At 26.9% G+C, this 27,883-nt stretch overlaps 1 protein-coding gene across 1 annotated transcript; it reads right to left on the reverse strand.

The window, feature by feature from the left end:
- LOC129960528 (phosphatidylserine synthase 2-like) lies at positions 1-26,820 on the reverse strand. Its single transcript, XM_056074018.1, has 11 exons — positions 26,546-26,820; positions 25,660-25,818; positions 18,502-18,603; positions 17,392-17,474; positions 15,635-15,702; positions 15,105-15,239; positions 14,611-14,661; positions 14,398-14,511; positions 11,237-11,470; positions 7,129-7,274; positions 1-421 (listed from the first exon to the last, which is right to left on the reverse strand). The coding sequence occupies exons 2-11, from the start codon at positions 25,794-25,796 to the stop codon at positions 106-108; spliced, it is 1,386 nt and encodes a 461-aa protein (XP_055929993.1). The 5' UTR covers positions 25,797-25,818; positions 26,546-26,820; the 3' UTR covers positions 1-105.
- Positions 26,821-27,883: the final 1,063 nt, after the last annotated feature.

Consider the following 27,883-nt stretch of genomic DNA (forward strand, 5'->3'; position numbering starts at 1 on the left):
CAGACAAATAACTTACAAAATAAATTAAAAATGAAAACTCAATTGTTAAATAATAAGTTTGCACATCAAATAAAATAAAAAGCAACTAGTCTTAACAACTAACAATTACATGGTTTTTTTTAAAGCACTATGGTGAAATTCATTTGTACCATTTTCTTTGGAAGAGTCATCCTGATTAATAACTTCTTCTTCCAATGGAGATTGACTATCATTCAGATCTTGATTACCTTCCACTTTTTTACAAAAAAACTTCCACACTGTCCAGAGAAATAAGGAACATAATGCAATTATCCAAAAATAAATAATATGAGTAGGAAGAGGCTTTGTTATAGTATCATAATCAAATTTTGCAATGACTAGAAATTCTGTAACAACAATAGCTACCATAACCCATGATTGTCTCCCAAATGTCTTGCAATCTCTGAAATTATAAAAGAAAAATAATTTTAGTACACATTATAATATAAGTAATTATAAAATCACTTTTTTTCATTTCATAATTTTCCTTTATATGTTGGAGCCTATTCAAATTCATGTATTGATCCTGTAAGCTTTCTAACTTTTAATTTATGATCTTTTAATGAAATGATAAAATTAAAGCTAAAATATGTTGCAGATATTACAGAGATTAATTTTTCTCAAATTTATCTAATCGCAGTAAACCTCTTTAAATAATAAAATATTAGTTTTAACTTCTGTCATTCTGTGCTTCCTTTAAAATTTCTGATCTCTTGAAAAAGGTCAGTTAATAGCAGCTTATTTCATTACCTGTGAACAAGAAAAGCAGCAACTGAATGTCTATAAGTACAGTCTGTTAAAAAAAAAAAGTATTGGGTCATACTACAAATACACAGATTTTTATCATAATATTTTAAATATTCAAATGAAACCCAAACAAAGAAGTAAATATTATTTTGATATATACAAATAATGATAATTCGAACAAAACACTCGTATTAATGCAATTATGGTTATAATCGAAAATAAAAGAAATCGAGTAAAAAAACATAGTTAAAAAAGTATTGGGACACTTCCTAATAAAGAAAACAATACGAACTTAAAAGTTAATATTTTGTTGGGAAGCCCTTGCTTTTTATGACCTCTCGTAGTTTATTTGGCATGGATTGAGCTATTTTTTTAAAAAAATGATCCATCGATTTTAACCCACTCTTCAACCAAATGTTTTCTTAGATCCAGCTTGTTAGAAATTTAATGTTCATATAGTTATTGCTGCAAATAATTCCACACATTCACAATGGGATTAAGATCTAGACTTTGTGCAGACGTCTTAATAACACTAGTATAGTGGTAGATTAAACATAATTTGCTAATATCATCAGCATGTTTCAGGTCATTATCTAGACAATTATATAAAATGTCTTGAGAGTCCCAGCTTGCTCGCACTTTGCTTTAAATTTCGCTTGAGAATGTCAAGATAGACATATTTACTCATTGTACCATCAATGAAATATAAAGTTCCCGAAACCAGTGCTTGCCATACAATCCTAGACAATTTGATTGTCATCTTTATATTTGACAGCAGGTCGTAAATTTTTGACATGCATTGCTGTATTTGGTTTCCATCAAAATCTTTGATTGCCATCCGATCCAAAAATGTTATATTTGCTTTCATCAACAGAAATTACATTTTCCCAAAATTCTTTTGTTTGATTTACATACCTTTTAGCAAATGCCAGCCTATCTTATCGATTTGCTTTGCTTATATAGGGCTTTCTTTGAGGTACTCTGCCATGATATTTATGTTTTCTTAAAACATTTTTGAGAGCTTCAGGACTTACAGATTTTCCGAACTTACTTTTATATTGCAGGGTCAATTTTATTGCACTAATTTTTGGATTAATGTGAACTTGTTTCAAAATCCGCCACTCTTCACGTTCATTAAATGTTCTTGAACGCCCTATTCTTTCTTTGTTTTCAATACTATTTGTTTTCTTGAACCTGTGGATAACTTCAAAAACAGCAGACTTACTCAATTTCAAGATATGTCTTATATAGCGAACTGATTTTCTATTTTTTCAATAACTTATTACAAGATTTCGTACATCAACCGCAATATCGTTGTTTCTCGCCCTTTTTCTATAAGTAATCTTCTCTGTTGAAACTTTTATGTTTAAAATTATAGTCTAAAAATGTGATAATAAATTCAATTTCTATGGATGTGCAATATATTTGTTGAATTTCTCATTCTAAAGGCGTCCCAATTCTTTTTTGACTCATATTCGCCTTTGAAATACATACGAAAAGTATGATCAAATTATAATTCTAAAATGCCAATAAAATTTTATAAGCTGTACACGAAATGTCAAAATATTTCTTGATTCATTTTGCTTCTATTTTAATGTGTGAAATAGTTTTATAGTTATTCATGCCAAGTGTCTCAATAATTTTTGAGTGACTGTATGTAAATTAACTAACTAAAAACACCTTCAAAGTTTATAATCCTCTAGAATATGAGCTCATTGAGTACTCAGTTAGTGCAATTTTTCCAAGGACAAACATTAGTTTAAAATGTGTGAGTAAAACTGTTTTTTTTTTTCTTTTCTTTTTTTTTTTTTTTTTTTTTCTTCCCTTACCTATTTGTGAGTGGTGCCAGTTAAATTAGCTGCATGCATGTTGGGTACGGGTGTTGCTGGCAACCTAAAATACCTGAGAGGTCCGCAGTGCTTCCGAAGGTAAATATCAGCAGCAAGGATTAATCACCTAAATTTAAACTATATTATGCATTAAAATGCATCTTCAAATATTAAATATTTTCCTGTTAGGGAAATCTACTTTGATCTGTCAGATTACTGAATGTCTCATATTGATTTTTTATTGATTATCCAGGAAATATTTGTTTAGTTCATAAAATATTTCTCTCATCATTCCCAATCATCTTCTGCTGTTTCCCAATCTCAGGCTTTACTTTTTTTCTTTAGAAATCTCTACTTGGATTTGTCAGGCCACAGTGAAATCTCATAATGATTTTTTGATGCATCGTCTCTAAGGTTTAAAATAAGACTCATATCAGAATTTAAAAAAAAAAAAAAAAAAAAAAAACGGATGAATCTAGATTGGATATCCATTAACCGTTTTATAATTATATCCTACATATATAGTCGCGGGAAAAAAGGAGCCACCCAGTTTTATTCTATAGACGTTCCTCATATAAGAAAATTTAAAAGTGGCCTAAAACATTCATAAGAAATTATCTATATATTAAAATTGCTCACACTTTGAAATTCCCTATGGCAATACCCTTTTCTATGTCATGAATAGGTTCCTCTAGGAAAAGTTACCCGGAATATAAGTTTTAGCTAATATATTATAACTACATGGGAGATATTTGACATTTGTTTTGTTAAGAATCTGTTTCCATATTTAGATATTTTCTGGATGACAATAATACTATTTATTTTGGGACATTTTAAAAGCATCTTTAAAGCAACAATTTACATATTACAATCGATTGCTACTTGATGCGTGATAAAATATTTAGTGTAGAAGTTTGAGCTTTTTCTGTAAAAATATTCAAGGGCATTGAAAGATTAGTCTGAAGTGCACCTGCACCTGAACACCATTATGCTCAAAGTGCCAAATTGAAAGTTTTGTTGTATGAGCAAAATAAATAAAATTAAATACATAAATTATCAATTGAAAGGAACATTAATTTAAATGTACAATTTAATATTGTACCAATAGAGAGAAAAATTAACAGAATTTTATTCTTTTTGCCACTTAATCCTGCAGTCCTTTAGCAATGTTTATTATTCATATTATAATTGCTTATTTTTCATAAATATATACGAAATGATACGCCGCTTTATTTTATGATCATATAAAAAAAAGGCGTATTTCATGCACTGATAAATGTAAATCAATTTCTTCCATGAGGTACCATCAATTTAGCATTCTAAATAAATGTTTTGTTATTGCAGAAGAATTCATTGCATGAAGACACAGATAGGATATTTGATTGCTACTAACAGGGAATTGAAATCACAGATATCACTAGATGTTCCTCCATATATTCTACAAATATTTATTTTCACTAAATGTAACACTTTTTAAAGCTATTTTTCATCACATATTTTGCTACTTCTGATTAGAATAGAAATTTGAAAGAAAAGATTATTATAGGAATAATTATAATGCACATAATCATGAGAATAATTATTCCATAGGATGCTTTTAAGAAACCGGCTTGCACAAACCAACCAACAAAAATTCAATTAAACTGGTATAGATAAATTATTTATCAAACCAAGTATATTAAATAAAGTAATAAAATCAATGAAAAATAATTAAAAATCGTAATAATACATCCAAATATAATAATGTAATTAAAAATATTAATAAATATTTCATGAATCATTAAAATTATATGAAATTCTTCATTTTCACACGAGTATGGAATAAATGTAAGATCCTTTTGCATCCAAAAATTATTACTATCTAATAATGTTTTAATGCCTGAATTTTATTTAATTATTTTAAATTTTTGATGTGTCAAAGTTAATATGTTATAATAAATTCAAAATTTTAAAAATGGCAATTTTCCTGGTACAAAATGTGTAGTTCGTTTCGCATTTACAAAGTATTTATCCGAGGAAGGAAATCCTATTTTTAACTAACTTTTTATATTCCGTAAGTGACATTCTATGAGCCAGCGAGTAAAAATTCTAGCTTGCCACAATAACCGAGAGTTTCTGTCAGATTTAAAAGTACCGATTATTAATATAATATTATGGCACTGGATTATTAATATAATATTACGGCACTGTAAAGCATTTTTTTACTTTTGATATTTTTTAGCATCTAAAGGAATTTTTGTAAGTTATATTACAACGATGTGGAAAATAATATTTGATAAAAGTACACGACCAATATTAATATGGAAACCAAATAAAAAACTATCAACAATCTGAAATTTGCAAAAATGCCCCAAAAGGCATAGTTTTAGAGGCAATACAAATAAGTTAATAAGAAAATTATTCATAGGATGGAGCTGAAATTTTGCACGCCCTCATCTTACTCTTTATGCCCAAATTTAAGTGTGTTGCAATTCAAAAATAAACTCTAAATCACATTGCATGTATTGTATAGAAAAATTATGTTATATGTTAAAAATTACTTTGTAATTATAAATATCTCTGCGAAATATGCAGAATGCCTCATATTTCTATAGAAAAAAAACAATCAAATTGATAATTATATTATTTTTCCAAGTTAAGAACAAAAGTAAATTTTTATTTGAAAGTTAGAGTGCCAAAATTTTGATAAGTCATGATTTCGAAATGAATATCTAGACTAATGAAATTTCGTTTCAGAGCGTAATATTTGATCCAGTTTTGAAATTCGGTGAGAAAAGTGGGTGTTGCCACTGGAAATTTAGACATATGAAATCTTAATTCCAACGACCCTTAGGAAATTTTTTGTTCAAAAATCTTTAAGAGTACATTGATTTCTTTCGCGTGATACCTATTTTTTATGATCGTATGATGAATGATGCCAGAATAGAGCTGGGTGGCTCTCCTTTTCTTTTCTGCGACTGCACATATATTTAAGAGGTTTAATACAAATAATAAATTTCTACAGATTAATGTTTAAGAACAATAATGAAATTAAATATGAAACAGATTGTAGTTTAGTTACTAATTAATAAATCTACAAGATATTCGTATTGCTTGCATATATTTCCTGTTTTTTAAAATAATATTTTTAACTTGCAGACAAAAGTGTAAAGTTGATCATAAATGCACTTGACAAAGCATTACATAATACTATAGACCATAGACAAACACAGACTGCCTATCAACGAATACAAACACAAATCCTTTCAGGTAACTTTCATTCATTTTTTTTTTTCTAAATGAATCCTCATGAAAGTATCAGAGGAGACAACGGATTCCCTATGTAAGGTTAAGTTTTGATGTCACGGATTAAACTGTGGACACAAAAAAGTAATGCTAAGGTGCGACTGAAAGCTTGAAAATGCACTTGAAGGGTAGCTTAGAAGTGATTTTAAAAATGATTCATCAATAATATCATTCATTGAATTTTTAGACAAGTTAAAAAGAAAGTGAAACAAAAAACTTCCAAAACAAACAGTTCATAACACAACAAACATTAATAAGATCGCATACGATCAGACTACATCATTTAACAGGGACAATTGCTGGTTGCAGTAAACCATTTCAAGACAATATTATCTCATTACCAGTCAATGATCTGATACCAAGAATATGTATGCTCAGAAAAGGCAGAAGGAGGATCACAGTAATCTTTAAAACTGTCCATTCCATACGTCTAATATCTGAAAAGGACCCTGACATCATCTTACTGCCTAGTGACGAGATTTTGTTGGGAGAGTCACGTGGCACTATTTAAGCCTAAAAATTACTTCAGAGTAAATAGAATCATAAAAAAGATGGATTGAAATACAATATTTTTTTTATTGGCAGAACCTCAAAATGCAAAGAGCATAAAATTTTGAAATTTCAAGATTATTTAGTCAAACATATATTTGTGATTTCTGGAAAAAGTTTTTATCAATTCTTCTAGCTTCATAGGATTCCTAAAACATTTGTTGCAATTTCTGATAAGCTTCATCTATTTTAAATTTATAATGATATATTTATTTCCATAATTTAATATTTTATTCAAATACCTAAAGAATGAATTTATAAAACAAATATCATTTAAAATAAGATATGCTACATTAATTCATTTAAAAAAATTTTTGAAACTAAATTCTCAATTCAGTAGCACAATCTAAAATATCCAACTTTTAAAAAATAACTTTTCTTTTCATTAATATGTCACTACCTATTATTTGAAAGGAGTAAATATTGCATACTGAATATTGAAAGCAGGACTTGCATTTCTTTTTTTGGGGCAAACTGTATGAATTTTGTTAATGCATTTAGTAAGATGACTGACACACACACACACACACACACACACACATACAGGTTATCTTAAAGGTATGAAAAATTAATAGCTTGTACTGAGAGAATCACAAGACAGTAAAAAAAAATATCAAATAATATAATTAGAGCATTGATAAATAAAAAAAATGTCAACAATAAACAATCATGAAAGAAATATAGTTTTAATGAGACTCACGGATCATCCAACAATTGAAAATATTCTCGTACAGAAACAGCCCCAGAAAAAACCATAAGGACTAGACGTAATATATTCAATACGTGTGGTGGCTCTAACCAAAGCACAAATTTCAAATAAAATGTATTTAATTCCAGAAGTGAGGACTGTAATGAAATTGAAAAAGAAAACATTAATTTTTAAATTAACATAACAATACTGAACATTTTAATAGGAAAAAAGCAATACGAATTTCTTTAAATACTACTTTTGGATAAAGTTATAAAATTCTAATGATGATAAAAGCAAATTATCTGCACACACATAACAATTATGAGCAAATTATGTACAAAGAATTATGTAACAAATAACAGATTGGTTTATTCAAAGCTCATTGTAAATTGTAAGACTAATAAACATAATGATCTCGAAGCAAATTGACTTTAGAATCAAAGAGATAAAGATAATTCTTGAAAAAATCGCCAAGAATTTCAACATACTTTAATTAAAAAATATGACTAAACTTAAATACTGCTATTTCCAAACTTAATTAGTCCATTTTTGTGCAATAGCAACATATACAGCAGTTCTATAGTGAATTACACACTGATTTTGGGAAAAAAACATTTTGACGGAAACATTAATAATAATTAATGCATCAACACATTCTTTTTCAAAATGAATAATCATATTAAGATTCTGACAAAGCTCAAATAGCATAACATTTATCATGAAATAAAATTGACCCAATAAAATTTCATAACGAGTGTCTAGTAAAATTACATTTCATCTATGAGCAAACTTTCAATGTAGAACATGTTCTAAGATAGATAATATTCATCAAAGGAAAAAAATTATTAAACAAAATTGGTTCATACATTAAATTATTATTATGATTGAGAAATTATGATATAATTTTTAATATAGCACCTATGCATTGCTGATGAGATATATGTTTTTAGATGGCTTAACAACCATTTAAAATATTTACTACTGTTAGAAAGATAGACTTTTAAAGATTTAAAGCATTAATTATATCATCTAGTTATCAATCCTGTAGGGAAACAAGTTCATTTATTTCTCTCCATTGGCTGCTGAAGCAGATTTAGTATCATGTAAATTTACATTAAAATACAAAAAAAAAAAAAAAAAAAAAAAAAAAAAAATCAGAACCATACTGGACTAGATATTAAGGGCGAATTTTACCTGCTACAAATGAATAAAGAATTAAACATTATCAGACTGTTGAATGAGATTGAAGTAAAAAATTCATAAATAAAAGGGATTAAAAGAAACTGAATATTTGTCTTTTTCTTAAAATTAACTTTGGAATATATATTTTTTTCAATGTTTAAATAGAAATTTCTAAGCAGACAAAGTCAGAACAGAAACTGAATAAAATGTAAATGTCTTTTGTAAAATATAAAATAATAAATAAATGTCTTTTGTAAAATATAAAATAATAATAAATAAATGTCTTTTGTAAAATATTTTTAAACTGAAATCATGGTTCCCTCTCTGAATGATTATATGTTTAATATATAATTTTACAAAAGATATGGATACAATAGAAATTAAACCCCACTGAAAGAGGAAAATAATTCTGAAATGCAATAATCATTTCATATGATAAAAATATCTTTGGAGGTTTTCAATTTACTAACTACTTCAGTTTTTTTTTTTTTTTTGTAGAATTACTTATTTTATACTGAGAAACCATATAGTATTTTCTCCTCTATGGATTAAAATTTATGACGAACAAAGCAAAACTCTCTATAGAATTAGTTCCACAAGAAAAGAATTTCTTTTCTTACTTGACTAATTAAAGTTGTAATTATTTCTCATTTGCAATAATTTAATATTTTCAATTTTCAGGAACACACATTTTTAAACAGGTATTCACTTTTCTATGAAGTTGCATAAACGTAATTATTTAAATAAATTGTATTTTAATTGAATTATTTAAGCTAAAATTGTTTCATTATTTTGTAATAAAATTGGCAGTATAATTTGGTTAATATGCTTTGAATATTGAATATAAACATACAAACTGCCCAATGCCTCTAATCATCAGAATATCCCACTCATTTTATAATCGATTTTTCCCCCTTATGCTGCTTTTTAATTTATATCAAGATTATTGGAGAAGTACAATTTTAAACAGCCAGTTGCTGAAGATAACACTTGAAGCAGCTCCCAAAATCATAACTTCATTCATCACACCAACATGTTATTTGAATCACAAAAAACAACTAAAACTACAGCTGGTACATGTGTATGAAAGATTTTAAATCGAACCAGATCTTAAGTTCCTATTCTTCTAATTCTGAATCGCAGATTTTGTCATCAGATTCCTGAGGATATATCTCTTAATTTTAATTTGTTCATAAATTTTGACAGATAAGTTTAAATTTTATAATTCGGCAATACTTTTACATCAAATCACAAATAACTTGCATTTGTAAGAATAAAAAACAAGACAATCACTAATACTATCTTTTATGAATGAAAGCGAAATAATTTTGGTACATACAATTAAGGACGAATTTTAATTTTACTTTAAACATAAGATGTAAAATAAGAAAATTGAACTGTTTCCAATCAAATGATTAATAATGTTTCTATCATGAAAGTGTTTTGAATTTTTATATATATATATATGTATATGGCGTAATCACTATCAATGAAATTTAAGTTTTCTTTCCACCAAAATATTAACCAATACTAACAACAGGCTTACAAAATAAATATTTTGGCTTATTTGTCACTTTTGTTCAACATATTTTTTCTTTTTATCAAGACTAGAAGATAATTTGCATTTATCAAGCATTTATCAAGATAAATGCTCTAGAAAAAAATATCAATATATAAACAAAACTTCATATATCAAATTTCCATACATCTAAAATCTCTACATAACCTATTTTTTTTCCAGTCTTGGATTTTCAACAGAAAAAAGATTTCTGTTTACATCAAGTAAAATTTCTACATAACGAAAAAAATTATCTATAACCAATGGTTTGAATAGCAACCTGGCCTTTTTCTGTTAGCTGAATCAAAAATTAAGAAAAAATATTTATCACCGATTTTTATTACCATAGTAATTCTCGGAAGACCTAAGATCGCTTAAGGAAAAGAAATAAAAACTTTCATACGTCATTTTTAGTTTCTGTTCTCAGAAATGCTACGAAATTTTTACATTAAATTCAGTTTAGCATTAAAATTCTTATGACCCCCAAACTGAAACCTTTAAATGTGAAAGAGTTCATCTTAATAAAATTCATAAGAAGTAAATATAAAAATAAAGACGTGGTAAAATATCAATTCCTTGGTGAGCACACTATCAACAATTTAAAAAAGATAATTCATTATGCATTTATTCAAATAAGTTTTGTTAACAGTTTAATCTTATCAATTTTTTAACACCAAAATAACTATGCACGTTTCCTTTTTTCTTGTACGAAAATAATGAAAATTTTTCAATAAGTATTTTTGTATACTAAAATTTCTACATAACGAATTTTATTCAAGGAATCTTGAAGTTCAAAATGTAGAAAAATCCACTAGTAAATATTTTTAATGAACGGAATTACTTTGGTTAATTTAACTTAATTTGGTAACTTATTTTAAACTTTATACAATTAGAGTATATAAATGAATGTTTTTCTGTGAATCAGCAAATTTTACAGTAAGCGACTTTGTTGAACTTTTTAAAATGAAAAATACCAATTTGACCAGTTTTTATAGTATTTTATACTGTTAAAAATTTGAATTTTATTTGTGTGTGTGCTCATGCACATGATTTAAACGGGCATACCTGAAATTCTTCAAAAAAACTATTCATAAAATAATAATCCTTCCTTCCTTCCCCGCAGATCAACAAATTTTAATTCAATGAAACTAAGGGAAAATATGAGCTATCCTCCAAAATAGATAAATTATGGTGTATTTGAATGATTTGGAATGTCTCATTTAACCTAATTTCAATTTATATATATATATATATATTGTAAATTTAAACAAAATCGATTGCAAGTATTCCAATTTCAACAGTAAGAATAGGCGAGGAAAAAATAGTGTAATAAAAATAATGTAATATAATACTAGTCAGTAATTTTGTCAATCTTACCATAAATATTAATCCAAGCACACCCAGCCATCTTGTTAATGATGACGTTGGTTGCCAATCAAACTGAATCCAAGAATATGGACCAAACTGAGCGGCAATTCTTTGTAATTTCCCTGTATAAGTAGGAATCTTCCACAGACCTCGCCAATGATATGGCTTCATGGAAAGATATTTTAATGTAATCATTCCTAAATAGATTCCAAGACCATTGCATATAAGTGCATCCATTAGCCACTGTAAAATACCATGAAGTTAATTTCACACAAAAGAAATAAAAATTTCACTACAGCAGAAGATTAATTTAAGAAGTAAAAAAAAAAGATCTTAATATTAAAAAAAATTAAACCAAAATTAGGACAATAGAAAAGTAAATGCTTGTACAGACATCTAACAAAATACAGAGAACATCTGCAAAATAAGAGAAAATTATGACTCACAAGGGGCCAGACCTCTACCCTTTGACTTCAGTATGAATTGTATATAACATGAGACGGATGCACAGAACCCATGTATTCTAATTACTGGAATATAAAGTCATTTCTTCTGTAGAGAAGTTTCTAATTTTGAAAGTGAAAGTAGAAGAAAAAAACTAAAGCTCTATTTTTTTTAGTCCAAATATCGCCAAAAATATTCAAGTCAAGCTATTGGAAGGGCATAAAGTAGTATTCTACTTTATTACCAGATTCTTAAAATTATGCTAGGGCCGCTGGCTTGACGGGGTTCATAGCCAGGTTGATTAGAAATGTTATTATCCTAGTAGCCAAATAAATAAATTTGTAAAAAATAAAATCTATAAATTATAAAATATTACGATAATGTTAACTATTTGTTAAGAACATTTGGTTGAGATCCAAATGTTCTTAACAAATCCAAATGTTTCTTCCAAATGTTCCTTCACATTAACAATCCAAATGTTTCTTCACATTCACTTAGTATTACCATATTTATAAATACATAATATCTAAAATAAAAGTTCGTAGAAACGTTTATGCTGCACCGACTTGAGTTGTAATAAATAAATAAAAGCAGGAAGATACTAAAAGGAAAAAATAACATTAAATTATTCCTTAATATGATGATTTAGCAAAAAATGTACTGATATGTGAATTCAACTAAACTGATTTATTATAAGATGGGCCCTATAGTGTGCACTGCCTAGAACCGCTAAATATTTAAATCTGCCACTATCAGCTTCGGAGTTTCAAATTACAAGCTATCACTTGATAGAACTATAAGATGTAAAAGATGTTTTCTAAATTGTCATCCTGACATAAATGTTTACATTGCATTATTTAATTAAATTGAAATAATGCAATCAAAACTTTCCAAATCAAGATATGTAAAAAATAGTATTGTGTTGCTGCAAAAGTGATCATAAACATATTTTTAAAACACTCTTTCTTTTTAAAATGCTTAAGTACATCTGGCCTTTTCATACCTTGCTACGATAAATTACATACTGCCAAAATGCTTCCCATTCCAAATAGATTTTTTATATCTCACTCTGATTAGATGCGAGAGAAAATCTACACTCCCTTTCGATTTTCTGTATATGAAAATTGACCATTTTTGTTCAGTATTGAATCTCTTAAGACATTTTTAACTTAAGACAAAACTTTTGTTGTGATCTTATAGCACAACTTTAATACAAATGAATTTTATTAAAGACAGAAATTATGATTGTAAAAATGTAAGAAAATACAAACCAATCATCTTTTACTGTGAGGAATCAATATATTCACTTTCTTTTTTATTATCTTAATCCTAAACAGTATTTGTTCGGCATTAAATGGAATCTTTGTTAAATGGAATGTTTTAATATACATACAAATCTAAAACAAGATTATAAAATCTTTTTTTTGTCTTTTCAAATAACAAAAAGTTATTGACAATTTTAATTATGTAATACTTTCCAGTCATGAATCAAAAATTACCTTGACCACTAAGTTTTTTTTTTTGCAATGTTTGACCTAACATCAGTTCTTTTAGAAATGTTAAATACTTAAAATGTCTGACTAATTCTATAATACAAAAATTCCCTTTAGTTGGATACATTCATCAAAAAGATTTGAAGAGCAAAGTTACTTCATGTGCTATAAGAAAACAACAAAATAAACATTCAAATAGTTTAAATACAAAAATATTCAAACAAACATCTTCGAGATAAGAAGGAGAAAGTTGTTTTTGATAATGCATTTTGAATCGTTACTATAATAAAGAAAATTATTAATCTTATATGAGATCCAGATTGAAAAGAAACTTTCTGTGATTGGTCACATATTTTTTTTTTTTCTGTAATCCAACTCATAACCTAACCAGTCAAATCTAATGTATTTAAAAATTTTGTTAAAAACAAAGAAATAAATGAGAAACAAGAAATGATTATTTAGATACCAAAAAGCTATTTAAAATAACATGACCACAAAATTTCGTTTAAAAAAAACTTTGCAATTTACATTTGTACAAAAATACAGAATATTTCAGGCTTCTGCCATATATCAGAAACATAAATATTCAATTATTTCATATTTAGATTTTTATTTAAAATTTTCGAATTTCCTGACAACAAAAAGTTGAAAATTTAATATGTAAAAAAATTAATAACAATACTTGAACATTTATATCTGATATTCAAATAGAGATAAACTAATTAAAGATAAGCAAATAATTCTCTTTGGGCATTCAATTAGCAGAAATAATTTCCAACATTCATCAGGCTGTTTCTATACTGTACATGAAATGCGGTACATTAAATACAAAGTCATAGTTTATATACTACTACTTGTATTTAATGTTTTATCGATCATTATAACTTACTCTAATTGTAATCCCTTCCTTCATGAATTGTTTAATTTATTTATGATTAAACTACAAAAATTTTACAGTTATTTTTTTATTTCATATCTCTGGCTTCAATAAACATTTCACTTTTTTCAATAATTATACTTATTCACGATCTTGTCTAGGAGTCCCCAAATTAAAACAAACATATTTCCCATTTATATTTTATACAAATTCATTACATATTATACTTTGATTTAAATTATATTTAAACAGACTACAAACAGTATTTTTTAAATTTCATAATTGAACTGAATTTTAAACCCTTTAAGTCTATCTATTATTATATCCATTCATTAAATTAAAAAAAAAAAACTTACATGATCCCACCAACATTCACTAAAGTTTGGCAACTGATGTTCAAGTGTATATTCAAGGATCTCGAACATAATGCTCATAACTGTACAAATCCACCAATCACGTAGCATTAAAGTCTGAAAATTTAAACAGCAATAGTTTAAAATGAGGCATGTGAAGATCAAAGTAGTACAAAAAAAAAAAAAATGCATATTTTGAGTAATACTAAAACTAACTTTTATCCACCAACCAAAGAAATGTGTTGGAACAAAAATGTCCATTTTGTCCTACAAAAGAAAGGGGAAATAAGTACAAGATAGAATTGATAAAGCAGCTGAAACAGTAATTCGAATAAACACATGGCTTTAAATAATAAAATATGAAAGACTTTTGTACAAATCTTTATAGGGTTAAACTTCAGATTAATATCTGATGCTGTAACACTGAGGCAATGCAATATTAAATAAACGAATCAATACATTCAAACTAGTTGAATTGTGAATTACTAACAATTCTACCACTTGCTAAATGTAGAAGAATATAATTTATATTTAAAATGTATAAATATATTTTCCCAGTCATTATCTTAAAACAATTTGATTATTCAAGCATATTTACGTTCCAAATCATTATATAAATTAATAAAATATGTATATGATAATCATTAGCATGGAATGTACAAATCATAAAAAAGGAAAAAATATGAATTTAAGCCTTTATCTTCTCTTACCCAGATGTTATGAAAAGGATCACTAGGATGTGAAGAGTCATACAAGAGACAATTTCCTCCATATTTCTTCTCAGATAACGGCTTTCCCAAATTCTTATCAATATGTTTCAGTAATTGTCTTGCATCATCAGCAGTCTATATATAAAGAATATAAACAAAGAAAAGCAAAATATTCTTTAAAACAGTATAAAATAAATTTTTATCAATATTATCACAAATGAAATTATTTTTAAAATATTGTGTATAATTGAACTGTTAATAAAAGCATTTCTTATAAATATACTTAAAATATGCAAATAAATCTGAAATCTATTAAGAAATATATTCACTGCATAAATTAAATAAGGTTATAACTTTCAGATAAAGACATCTAAAATTCTACTCAGAATGTAATGTTTCATTCATAAAAGATGTCACAAAGATTTACTAAACATGTTGCATATTTATACAGATACATAGCAAGTTTATATTTTGCCACAAGTATTGCAACGAACATGCACTATCCTTTATTGTTCAAATAAAAAACTTACTTGAAAGAGAATAAATATCAAAGCAAGCTCATAAACAATGCTGGTGCAGAAAACAAATCTCCATAAGGCTAAAGAGAAAAAAAAACTTTAAATAAACATTTATTTATTATTATTATTATTATTTACATACTCAGATACGTCCATTATTTACAAAAATAATTAATGGCCAGTATATTAGAAATGGAAGTGACAGCAAAACTATTTTTAATAAAGTTATTATATAGAATGAGGCAGATAAATTGGATGTTTTAAAACAGTGCATGGAAGTTTGGAAAGAGGGATAAATGTGTCAGTGAGGATATCATATACTCTTATTCATGGCATTAATCACAGGCTTTAAAGGAGCATGCTTTTGATTATGACACTTTCATGAGAAGGTAGTGAATCATATATTGCATTTCAGCATGAGTTTTGTAGCAGAATCAAAATTCATGTATGCCCTCTAATCAACTCTGATCTTCTAATAGATTAATCTTCATTTAAGAGGTTCATAAACAAAAACAAAATCACCTGGTAACTTATATAAGGTATAAATTCCAGAAAATAGGAAAAGGCCAGATAATGGTACTATAAAAGCCATACCACTATGATCAGAGACATTCTGCAGAACTTCAATGTATATATGAAAATGAACATTATCTGCATTCAAAAATACAGTTTCTAAGACTTTTTGCTTATGAATATTTGGAACCGCTGTTTGATGACAAGGATGACAACTGGTCTGGCATTTCCCTTCTGCAAGCTTCCACACCAAACCAGTGGGAGGACATTTTGTCATGATTAATTTAACATGCACCAGATTCATTTACATGGTGTTTCTTCATTGGAATTGGGTTTCAAACCTGGAACCACCTAATCCCAAACTTATTGCCAGTTTACCACAGCCTACATTGGATAAATGCTATATAATCATGCAAGAAAAATCTCAATTTTTCTTGCAGAAACAAAAAGTTTTTGTGAATATTTCAAAAACATTGTATCTGCCCCCACTCTGTAGCAAGAAACATATATAAAGAGGATTAATTCATTAAATACATTTATTCTTGAATTCATACAACTGATACCTGAAATTCATTGTAAACTATTTAAATTATATCTAATTTAACAAACATAACTATTAATTTAATATATATGCACAGAATTTGTTTAAAAAGTATCTTCTGAAAGTCAAAGCAAAAGAACAAGGAAAAACAATATGATACTGATATATAACTAATACAAGCCTGTATAGGCATATAAATGGGAGAAAGAAAAGTTCACACAAAACTGCCATATTTAATAACAAAGAATTTTAAAAACCCAAGTAAGATAATTCTACAAATCTAAATATTACAGAGTTGAAATTTTCAAAAACAACATTCCCATTCAGTTATCTGAAAATATTTCTTATATCATCCCTCATATACATAAGATTTAACAACAGGAATGGAAGCAGAAACAGCACGTTAATGCATTATTCAATCAGATAAAAATTAACATTAATTAGATAATCCAATTTGTAGAGCTTTCTAGTTTTTGCTTTAAAAAAAACTATTCCTTTTATTTCATAGAAGAAATGCTATAATTTTCAAAATGTCCAAACATTTTTGCTGCAATTAAAATAAACAAAGCTATATTATTATTCTATGATGATGAACTATGTTTCCCATTGCTGTTAGGAAAAGGCAGGTTTTAAGGAAAAGAATTCTCATTTAAAAATGGAATGAAATTGGCTTACCTGCTAGATATTATAACATTGTATAATTAAATACACATACCTGGATGAGGCCTTGTAAATGGTCCATCAGGAATTTGAGTGACTCCCAAAAGTAGGAAAACTAATATGCATGCAAGAATTCCCCTTTAAATATATACTTTTATAAATAAGAAGCAAAATCTATATGATTTATGAATACACACACACACACACACACACACAAAGAATGAAAAAAATAAAGCTAACTACACAACTACCAGAAATATTAAACCTTGAAAATATACACTATTATCTTTAAGGTCAGAGATAGATGAAGGGAGTTTAGAAAAGGAATAAGTAATTAGTAAGGTATTTTAATTAAAACAAATCATAAACATACATGCAATTAAATAATTTACAAATTCTTTAATGCTTTGAGTAAAAGATCTTCCTAAATTAATGCTAAAGATCAAAATAAATAAATCTTTGTTACTACATCTTTACTTTAGTACATATAACTTCCTCTTTTAAACCAATGTATAAAAAAATTTAGAAATTGTTTATCTACTAATTACTTAAAGCTAAGACTGTCCCCATAGTTATATTTATTTGGCAGAACAATTGTATTTTTATAACTTATCTTTTGAGAGTACATTCTGATTTACTGATTAATCAACTCACCCCCCATGCCTTTAGTATGACAGATAAGTGGGTAATTAAATGTTCAAAAGTTTTCTAAAAGAACTATAATTGGATTTGGTATCTTATTTTGTAAACATTGCAATTAAACTGTTCAATTTCGGAACACAAATAGAATTTTTTTCTTCTTCTGTTAAATAGCTTAATAGACATTATTTTGCCCATTTTATTTGTGTTTATTGACAGTAATAAAACAACAATTCAGAGGAAATTGCTGTTAGGAAAGAAAAATACAAGAACTGCGCCAATAAATTTGAAAATTATATAGTATTTTTCAAATAATTGTTAAACTGTAAAAGAAACTTTTGTAAATTGTAAGAGAAACTTTTTGATCAAACTTAACATTAGACATAAAAATATTCAAATTTATCAGTTTTTAGAATTCTTAATATTTTAACAAGTATACATTGTAAAAGTGGAGAAAAAAATGGAGTGTATTTCAGCATTACATGCATTTTAAATTCCAATTAAAACTTTTATTTTATAAACTTACCTTTTCACATTATATTCTAAATCAGTTGATACTTCCTCAAAGAAAGCAACATAAACAAGAGCACACGTAAGCAAAAAAAGAACAGTTAATGTATGTGCTCGCCTGAAAAATAATTACAATATAATTATATTTTGAAATAAAACCAGTTAACGTTTTATAAACTATTGGACACATAAATATGACTCAGTCCTTTTTTTAAGGTAAAGAAAAGACAGTTGTTTGCAATAAAAATTAAAAATAGATTTATTAAAAATATTTCCCTTCAGAAATAACAAGCCTTTTTCCATCTTTTAGACAAATGTATTCCATAAAGGGGGGGGGGGGGAAACGAGTTGCTTAGATGCATTCCATTTATAAGCCATTTTTTTTTTTTTATATATCTGCATGGGAATTGAATCTCTTTCCAGAAAAGGTACTCTGATGGAGTAAAACAAATTGTAATCCAAAAGAGCAACATTTGACAAATATGGTAGATGGGGCATCACATCCTATCATGGTGAACCTAAAGTTTTTTTCACTTATCCCCCAACACATGGACAAGCATTGTGAATTTGGAAAACAACTTTGTCACGTGTTTTTTCAAGGCAACATATAAATTAATCAACTGTTGCTTATATTGTTTATCATTGATAGTTTCATCAAGTAACTGTTTCAAATCTGCATTTCGATTTTTTTTCCTTTGTTTTTGGTGATTTACCACATTCTCTGTCACATATATTAAAATTGTCATTTTTAAATTGCCAGACCATTTTTTGCAAGTTGTATTCAATCCACTACAAATGTTCGGCAGCAACCTATGTGTTTCAACAGCAATTTATTTTGAACAAGAATAATGTAACAAAATTCCTTGTAAATGCTGTTTGTTTACATAAAACTCTACATATTTTCTAGGCTAATATATATTAACTAGAGGTCACACACAAATTCTTAAAGGTTCTAGTCAAACTTTACAAATACATCTTTTCTGGTTTATTTGATGGTAATTGGTATTAAAAAAATGGACAGAGTCACATTTCTCCGCCCAATATTTACAAGAACGCTGTCAAAAAGTCATATTATATTAAGACAAATACATTGCTAAAAGTAAAAAATGGTCTCCACAAATCATAACATTAATAAAAATTGCATCTTGCAAAATATGAATATGATATAGTATAGAATATAACATTATTGTTGTAAAATCTTAGAATTTGTCATGAATTCAGATTATTTAGAATGATATCTGAGAGAAAAATACAATCAATTTTTTCCCCAAATATTAAACTGAAGAGACTAAAATTGGAAGCATTGTTTTGTTGATCATAAATTTTCATTCGTTATACAAAAAATTAAATAAAACATAAAGAAAATCAAATAAAATTTTGATATACTTTTGATCCCCAGTCAGAAGATTAAGTAAACTAAGCCATCTACATTTTCTTTTTAAATTCATATAATTTAGTAATTTATAAAATATAAATAAAGTACATTAAAATTATGAAAAATTAACTCAAAAATAACTTGAATATTAAAGAAATACACCTATATTTCCTTAGTGGATTTTATTGAAATATCCTACACATAAAAGCAATCCACAATTACATGAAGTTAAGAATAGATGACAGTTTTTAAAATAAAATTAATAACCTGTCTGTTCAACGTCATAAAATAGCTCACAAAAAAATCACTTTAGAATCTAAAGATCAAGGGGAAAAACTGAGACTCTATTGCAATTTGAGAGCATGTTATTTTCTTTTTCATAGACTCAAGAATGAAATAACCATAAACATGTTCAGCTCGCTGAATGCCAGGCACCTCAAATTAGGCTCTGCCTAAAATTTAATAATAATGTACAGTGACTAAAACCAAGTTATTCATAGATGTAGCAACTGAATACAAAATTTAAGTGGAATTCAGAAACAAAAAATTAAATACTAAGAAAACTAAATAATTTTGAAGTTCAGGTAACTTCAATTTATTTAATATAATAAAAAAAAGAAGCTAATTATTTGTTTATTGTAATGTTTGTAATTTATTATTTTAAACATAATTTGATGATGCAGTTCAACTCTTAATCCAAACTAAAGAGTACTCTTAGTTCAAACGAATAAATTTATGCTAGTAAAAAACATGCACATAAAAAAAAATCAACATTTGTTAATTATATATAATAATAATTCTAAAAGCAGGGAATTATAAATGTAACAATTAGACTACATTTTCTAAGATATTTTTCTCCTTTAAAAAGGATTCTTCATGTACAGTTTTCCTGTACAGTACAACAAAAACGGAACGCCTCTGTAATTTTCATTATTTATAATCGTATCCTCACAAATTCGGTGTCATTGGATATGAAGCGAGAAAACAGATTTGTTCCAAACAACAAACTAATTAACCAAGTTAATTAACTACTATCTCGAAATATTTCCATTACAGAAACCCAAAATTTTTTTGATTTGATTTCTCGTTCTGAAGTTAACCTCTCAATTAAATTTTATGGAATTCGTATGATAATTTCAATAGTTATATGATTTTGAAAAATGACACTTCCAATGTTAAATAAGTCTTAGGAACTTTCGGCAATATCTCGGAAACAATTATGTATTTCTCAAATTTTTTTTCCGTTCACTTAAGTAAAATTATCACATTTCATAAAATCTTGAAATATATGCATAAATAACACAAATTTAATATTTTTAAGAATTTTTAAACATGAATGCGGTTAAAAAAGTAAATAGTAACATAGTAAAACTCTTGAATGAGAGCAACACTGACATGCTAAATCCAAAAAATTAAGCTCAAATCCCAAATATTTTTCAAACCATTCACAAAAATTGTAAAATTCCCACAGTCGATTTGCAATGCCAACTTTATAATTATAGATCTACGCTTCACAAAGTATGAGCTTTAACGGTCATTATAATATTGCAGTTAGTTAAATAGTTTATTTTCAGATTAGACGATTTTAATTCAACATGAATTTTGATTTTTTTTTAAAAAGATATTTTTTCTTCTTTTTTTTCACTGAGACGATATAAAATTTAATTGTGGGACAGATTGAATGTAGGAACGTTTAATTAATTTTTATTCTCTAGCGGCAATTACCATTTGCAAGTAAATTAAACAGAAATACAGGGAAATCCGTATCATTTATTACCATTCAGTTGATTAATACCCACCTTTTTCAAAATCATCTTTTGCATGTATTGCAAAATCATGCTGAAATAAGGAAATTAATTAGCATCTATTATTTATACATTCACTGGTATAATTCCTATAGGGACAAGTCACAAATGTTTATTTCAAATGCTGTTCCATCATTATAAGTATTACTCTCATGCAATTCTCTAATTAGATACGTTGATTTTCATCCAGATAATTAACTTTTATTTCTAGAATAATTTCGTAATTTTTATTATTTTAGTATTAATAGATAAATCTTTAAATATTAAATATTTGCTTAGAGCATTGAAGTAATTAAAACATTGCTGACCACTCGGTAAAAACCGTATATGTAATATTTTTATTGTAATAAAATAACCCAGTGATATTTAATAATTCTCCAATTCGATTATAACAATAATTCCATCAGAAAATAAAATTCCCTCTTTTTAACAAACACTGGCAATTTAATTGTTTTAATTGTCTTTCCGGTAATCGCATCTCACCAATCAGCGATAAAAAAAATGGGTAAAACAACGATTTCATTCGTAATGAAAATTAAGCTGTTTGTTAATTTCTTGGGATGAGATCAAATAAAGAGGCTGAACGATGAAATTGATTTCAAAATTAAAGGTAATGCTTTAATATTTAAATAAAAAAAACTATTTATAATTTGAAGAATCATATTAAGGATAAATCTGAATTGTATTGCTTGTTCTTCAGAAATTTCTGCGTATAAAAACGCGCTAAAAAATCTTATTTTGCTATTAACAAGTTAAGATTTACTTACCATATGGTCTTCGGTGGACTGGCTCTTTTTTTTGGGAGTTCTCAGCACACATAGTTAAGTATTTCAATTAATTATCTCAAGCACTACTTAGAATTTGGGAACGAAATTTGATATACATTCATAAAAAGGCCTGCTGAATCGAATTATTGAAAAATCTCGATTTCCGTAATGGAAAAATTTCGGAATAGTAATTAATTATGCCAATTAATTCAATTTGTCTATTTCAACTAACCTGTCCCTTTAAGTTATTTTCATGGACACCAATTTCGTGAAAATGCGATTATAAATAACAAAGTTAGGAGGTGTTCCTTTTTTTTGTTGACGACTGTACCTCAGCACAATATTATAATTTAATTAGAGAAAATGTATACTAGTCTAAAAAAAACACTAAGTCACTGGAAATATGCAATAATATCACCAACAGTTGCATTTTCAAAGACTGCCATCAGTGGCAAATGGCTTATGATGATTTCCACTGAAGAAGTAGGCATATATTCCTTCCTATTGTTTTTGAACTCTTTATATAGAAACCTTTTATCAAATGGTGAAATGCATAAGAGAATTAAAATAAAATGATGGGAAAAAATGCAACTCCTCAAATTCTTAAACCAACTAAATGATGAACTGCTTCTCATTCACATTTAAAGTTAAATCCAAATTAACATACCATTTTCTCATCTTAATATTTTATATGATCTCATAAAATTTGCATACCATCTCATAATAAAATTATAATGATACAAATAAATACTTTAAGCTGAAAAAAGAATATTCAAGATTTGAGGGAAAATAAAAAGTTTTTAATTATTTATAATTGCATTTTTTAATGTCAATAACATTTAAGTATTTTGGAAATAATTATTCTGACAAATTAACTTTTAAATTATAATAAATAAAGAGACCTGTATGTAACACACCTTCAAAGTTTAGCTTGCAAGCTTTCATTGAAAATACACGCAATTTAACATAACACCCGACAGAAATGTAGTTGACTTTTAGGCAAGCACTGTTTTGTCATATTAGGCAAACTAAAGGAAAAAGGGCAGGCAAGTGCCATAAGCAACAAAGGAATGAACTAGAGTTAGGTGACATATGTGATACACAATCTGGTATCTCATTTCATTGAAAATGAGTTATGGATAATTTTGCAACTGATAAAAATTATTCACATACATTTTGATCTATTTTTTATTACATGCGAGATGAATGAGGCATATTATTAGAATACTACAATACATTTTAAGTAAGTAAGCATATTTTGAAAACTAATTTGCATTAGCAAATAAACTACCAAGTTAGCAGCATTTTTTTAGAATTATAAATATATGATTAGAAGATATATCAGAAAGACATTAATAAATATAAAACACTTAAAAGAATAACTAAGAAGGAAATCTAAAACAAAATTAAAATCATTAATAAAGTTACTATTACTAATCATATGTAATTCAAGTAACAAAATAAAATTAGAAAAAGTAATTTTTCATTGCATTCATCACTTAAGCATTAATAAAATAAATGCTTTCTTTCCAATTAATAATCAACTACACTCATTTCATCATCTTTTTACGGAAGAAGTAAAAAGAGAAACAGAAATACTTCCATAAAAAAATTTCACAGCACGCAATAACTGAAGAGTAAATTTTCTAATTAAACAATTAAAGTGTAAAAACATTTAAAGTAATAACTTATTTCATAAATGGATGATGTTAAAGTAAGAGACATTTCTGTTAAAAGAAAAATGTTACTTTTAACAAAGAGTTTAAAAGCTGATTTTCAGAAAAATCCAGTACGTCTTATTTAAATATCTTCCACAGAATAAGCAAAAACTAAGTTTATGACAGATATTGCTTATAATATGAAGTGTAGATAACAGAGATAAAGACATAATTTCTTGTTTTTGCCATTAAATTTTTTTCTCCAAATATTTGATCAATGATCATGGTTCCTAAACACTCAAAACCATTCAAAGGTTTATGTTATGCATGTAAAGCTTTGTTCATGTTATCTTGTTAACATGATAAATGCAATAATTTTGATTAGATTGTATCATCCTTGGGATATGCTGTCAGGAGAGTAAAAATCTTGGATGAGTTTGTAGATGGGTCATCTAGCTCAAAGAGAGGGGAGGGACATAGCAGGGAATAGAAATTTTCATGATGATTACGATGAACAACTTTTGTTTTAAAAGTTGTTTTTTTTTTCGTAGCTACAATTGCTTAGAAATTAGAGAATGAAAAGTAATTTTCACTCCCTAACTTTGATTATTTTTAACCCTAATCAGTATTTCCACATTTAAATAATAATAATAATAATAAAACTTCCATGCTTAACTTGTTTGAAATTGTTTAAATGGTTATCCTACAATTTAATAGTCTGAAGAAAATTAATTAAACAAAAGTAAAGGAGCAGAAATACTTATTAACAACATTATGTAAAAATGGTCAGCTGTAGAAAATTTCAGAAACCGAGTATGTTTTAATTACATGTAATTTAATTGAATATAATTATTTAAATGAAGCAATAGGATGTATTTTGCAATAAATGCTGAATTACACAATATAAATAAGATCATTATAAATGATTGCTCCTATTCAGTAATTTGCTAAAGGATTGCAAGAAATTTCAAAAAATTAACTTAGATGATAAGGAATCTACCTTTGCCTACCATATTGCAGAAAGGAATTTATTAAATATAAACAGAGCAAACTTATAATCCTTAGACTGAAAACCATAAGTTTGTATAAAGAAATATAAAAATTATAGAACTTCTCATAATAAGGAACAATTTATAAATTCAACTATCCCTGTTAAGAATGCTTTAATTAATTGCAATGAAATTCAGCACATCTTATACATATTTACACAAATAAAAGCAGTTGCATTAAAAGCAAAATAAATTACCATCTTTCTAATTAGCAACACAGCTGTTTATTAGTTGCAAATGAAAACTGAAGTCAGACTTGACAGAATTATAAATAAAAAAAATTCTTAAAGATCCAGAACAAATAATTTTTGAATAAAGCTTTTAACATGATATAAAGATATGTTCAACAACATATTTAATTTCAACTTTTGCTATCTTATAAAAGAAATTTTATTCCTTAAATTACTTTGAAATTATACAAATATACTTTAAATGTGTAAGCTGAAAATGATTTTAAGTAATATTATTAATCACTTAAACATAATGCATATGCAAATAAATAAAGTAATGTAAAATGCACCAGAAAAAGGTCATTGTTCCATCATCAAATACATCTTTAACTTTATAACTTTCCCAATCGTGAACAGACGTGACTCGCTGCAAATTACAAAATCCAGAATGTTTCCCATTCGTGTTGATTTCTTTTTCAAGTACCATGCCTGAAGATATAACATTGGACCTGAAGTAAAGAAAATCTTTAAAATTTACAGCTTTACTAAAAACAGTTTTAAATTTGAATAAAATGATTGAGCTTATTATACTAGCTCAAAAGATACCTGTAGGACAAAAACTAAACTTCTATAAACATGCCATTCAGTGTTAAAACTAAGATAAGTATTTCTCTTATTCTCAAGCAGTATTTAACTACCTTAATTTTCCATATAGGACAAAGCTGTCAAGCATTTTAACACCAAATGACAAGAGTCTAGAAATAGATGTCAAGATTTAACACATTTTAAACTATGCAGTTATTTCAAATATGGCCATTTTACTTTAACTATAAAATGTTTTAATGCATTTGAGAAATAATTATACAATAATATACAATTCACACCATTACTTTAAATAACAGGACTTTAGAATTTATGTAATTATAATATATCATAACAAGACTACAGCTACTTAAATATTAAAAACTGATCATCAAGAAACTCTGGTTTTCTATTTACATACCAAATTAGACCAAATAAACTCGCTTACGAAATATTACGGAAGGCAAATAATTTTCCTAACATTCATTATTAAATGAGTGAGCATAAGAAATCAGTACACCTTCATTCAAAAAGTAGGCAAAGAAAGAAAATATACAATCAATTTATAAGTAGACATTAATCAGCTTTAAAAAGTTTACAGTGTATATCTTTAAAATGTAAAAATAGCATTCACGTGAATATAAATTTAATCACCTCTTTTATCGTTCAGAGCTGAGCTTTCGCCGAGAATAGAAGAAACTTAATATTATGCAATTCTTTCTCGCCATAAAGAGAAGAAATAAACAGTTTTAAGCATTTTTAACTGTATAAGAGACCAACATTTCCATTTTCTCAGCACTTTTTTTATAGACACACACCACGGCTTATATTACAAGAGTCTTGACAGATATTGTTTACATTTTTTCTTCTTAATACGGTTTTACAAGCGTGTAAACCGGCATTGTTTTGATTGAGAAACTGCGCATGCTCATAAATCAGTGAAACATCCATATTATTTTTCGTGATGATAAGGATAAAAGGCATTTTTAAAATAATAGTTACTTTTCCAATTTTTTAAAAAAAAAAAAAATGTACATTTTGAGATCACAACTTAGGAGAGTCGAATAGATAGATGCATATTTTATATAAAAATAAATAAATGATTCCCAACAAAAATTGGATAAAATGCGAAACTATGTATAAAGTTTTCGGTTTATTAACATGCGCAATCATCCAATCGATACTGTTTTGACAGGTTTTCTTTTTACTCAGAATGTTGCCAAGTCATTGAAAAAAAGTGAATCAGAGCAATTTCTTTGTAGTTTAATTTTTTAACCATTGAATTTACATGTCATATTAGTTAAAATAATTAAGAAAAAATCACAAATTGAAATCAGCATTTTAAATAAAATATTATTGATTAGAACTATTTTTGATTTATTTAAAAATATAAAAGGCTGTTGAGAAAGGAACTTGTCGACTTAAACTACAGTCACTCAAATAATAGGGCGGAAGATTACATATTAATTATTTGAACTTCCGAATTTTACTAACTTGATGGTTAAAGATTTCAAAGTATATTTATAACATACCAAAGTCGGAGAAATATTTTGCTATCAGTGACTAATAATTCTTCAGAATTAGTAGCTACCTAAACTACTCGAGGACATTACAACGACAAGATCCGTTATATTATCAGAAGAATTAAGAGTTATCTCAAAGTTATCATTTTGATATGAAGCCTTAAAAACCTAAACATAAATGACATGAATTATGATTAATGAGTTAATTCATATAATTATTAAGAATTGTGTTTGTCTATCATTAATAATAGGTCATTGTCTGCCATTCAATGGCTATTACACTAGCCTTCAATCGCGAGGAATCTGGTAAATTTTTTATCCATATTAACAAAGAGCTGCTTATAGGAGAGGGGATGAAATGCGAAATCTTTTCCATTTTTAGGGTTCCTAGATTTCTATCAAGTGGTTAGTTTGTTAATAATTTAATCTGTGTTAAACTGTGACCCCAGATAAGCTCATAAACTGATAG

The sequence above is a fragment of the Argiope bruennichi genome, chromosome X2 (genome assembly GCF_947563725.1).
Source record: "Argiope bruennichi chromosome X2, qqArgBrue1.1, whole genome shotgun sequence".
NCBI lineage: Eukaryota > Metazoa > Arthropoda > Arachnida > Araneae > Araneidae > Argiope > Argiope bruennichi.

Excerpts from the sequence above, each read along its gene's own strand:
- LOC129960528 (XM_056074018.1), bottom strand. The coding sequence starts at position 25,796 with ATGGTACTTGAAAAAGAAATCAACACGAATGGGAAACATTCTGGATTT. Across the intron at positions 14,662-15,104 it reads ATCCTTTTCATAACATCTGG|GACAAAATGGACATTTTTGT; the intron begins GTAAGAGAAGAT and ends TTTCTTTTGTAG. Across the intron at positions 422-7,128 it reads TTTCAATTGTTGGATGATCC|AGATTGCAAGACATTTGGGA; the intron begins GTGAGTCTCATT and ends TTATAATTTCAG.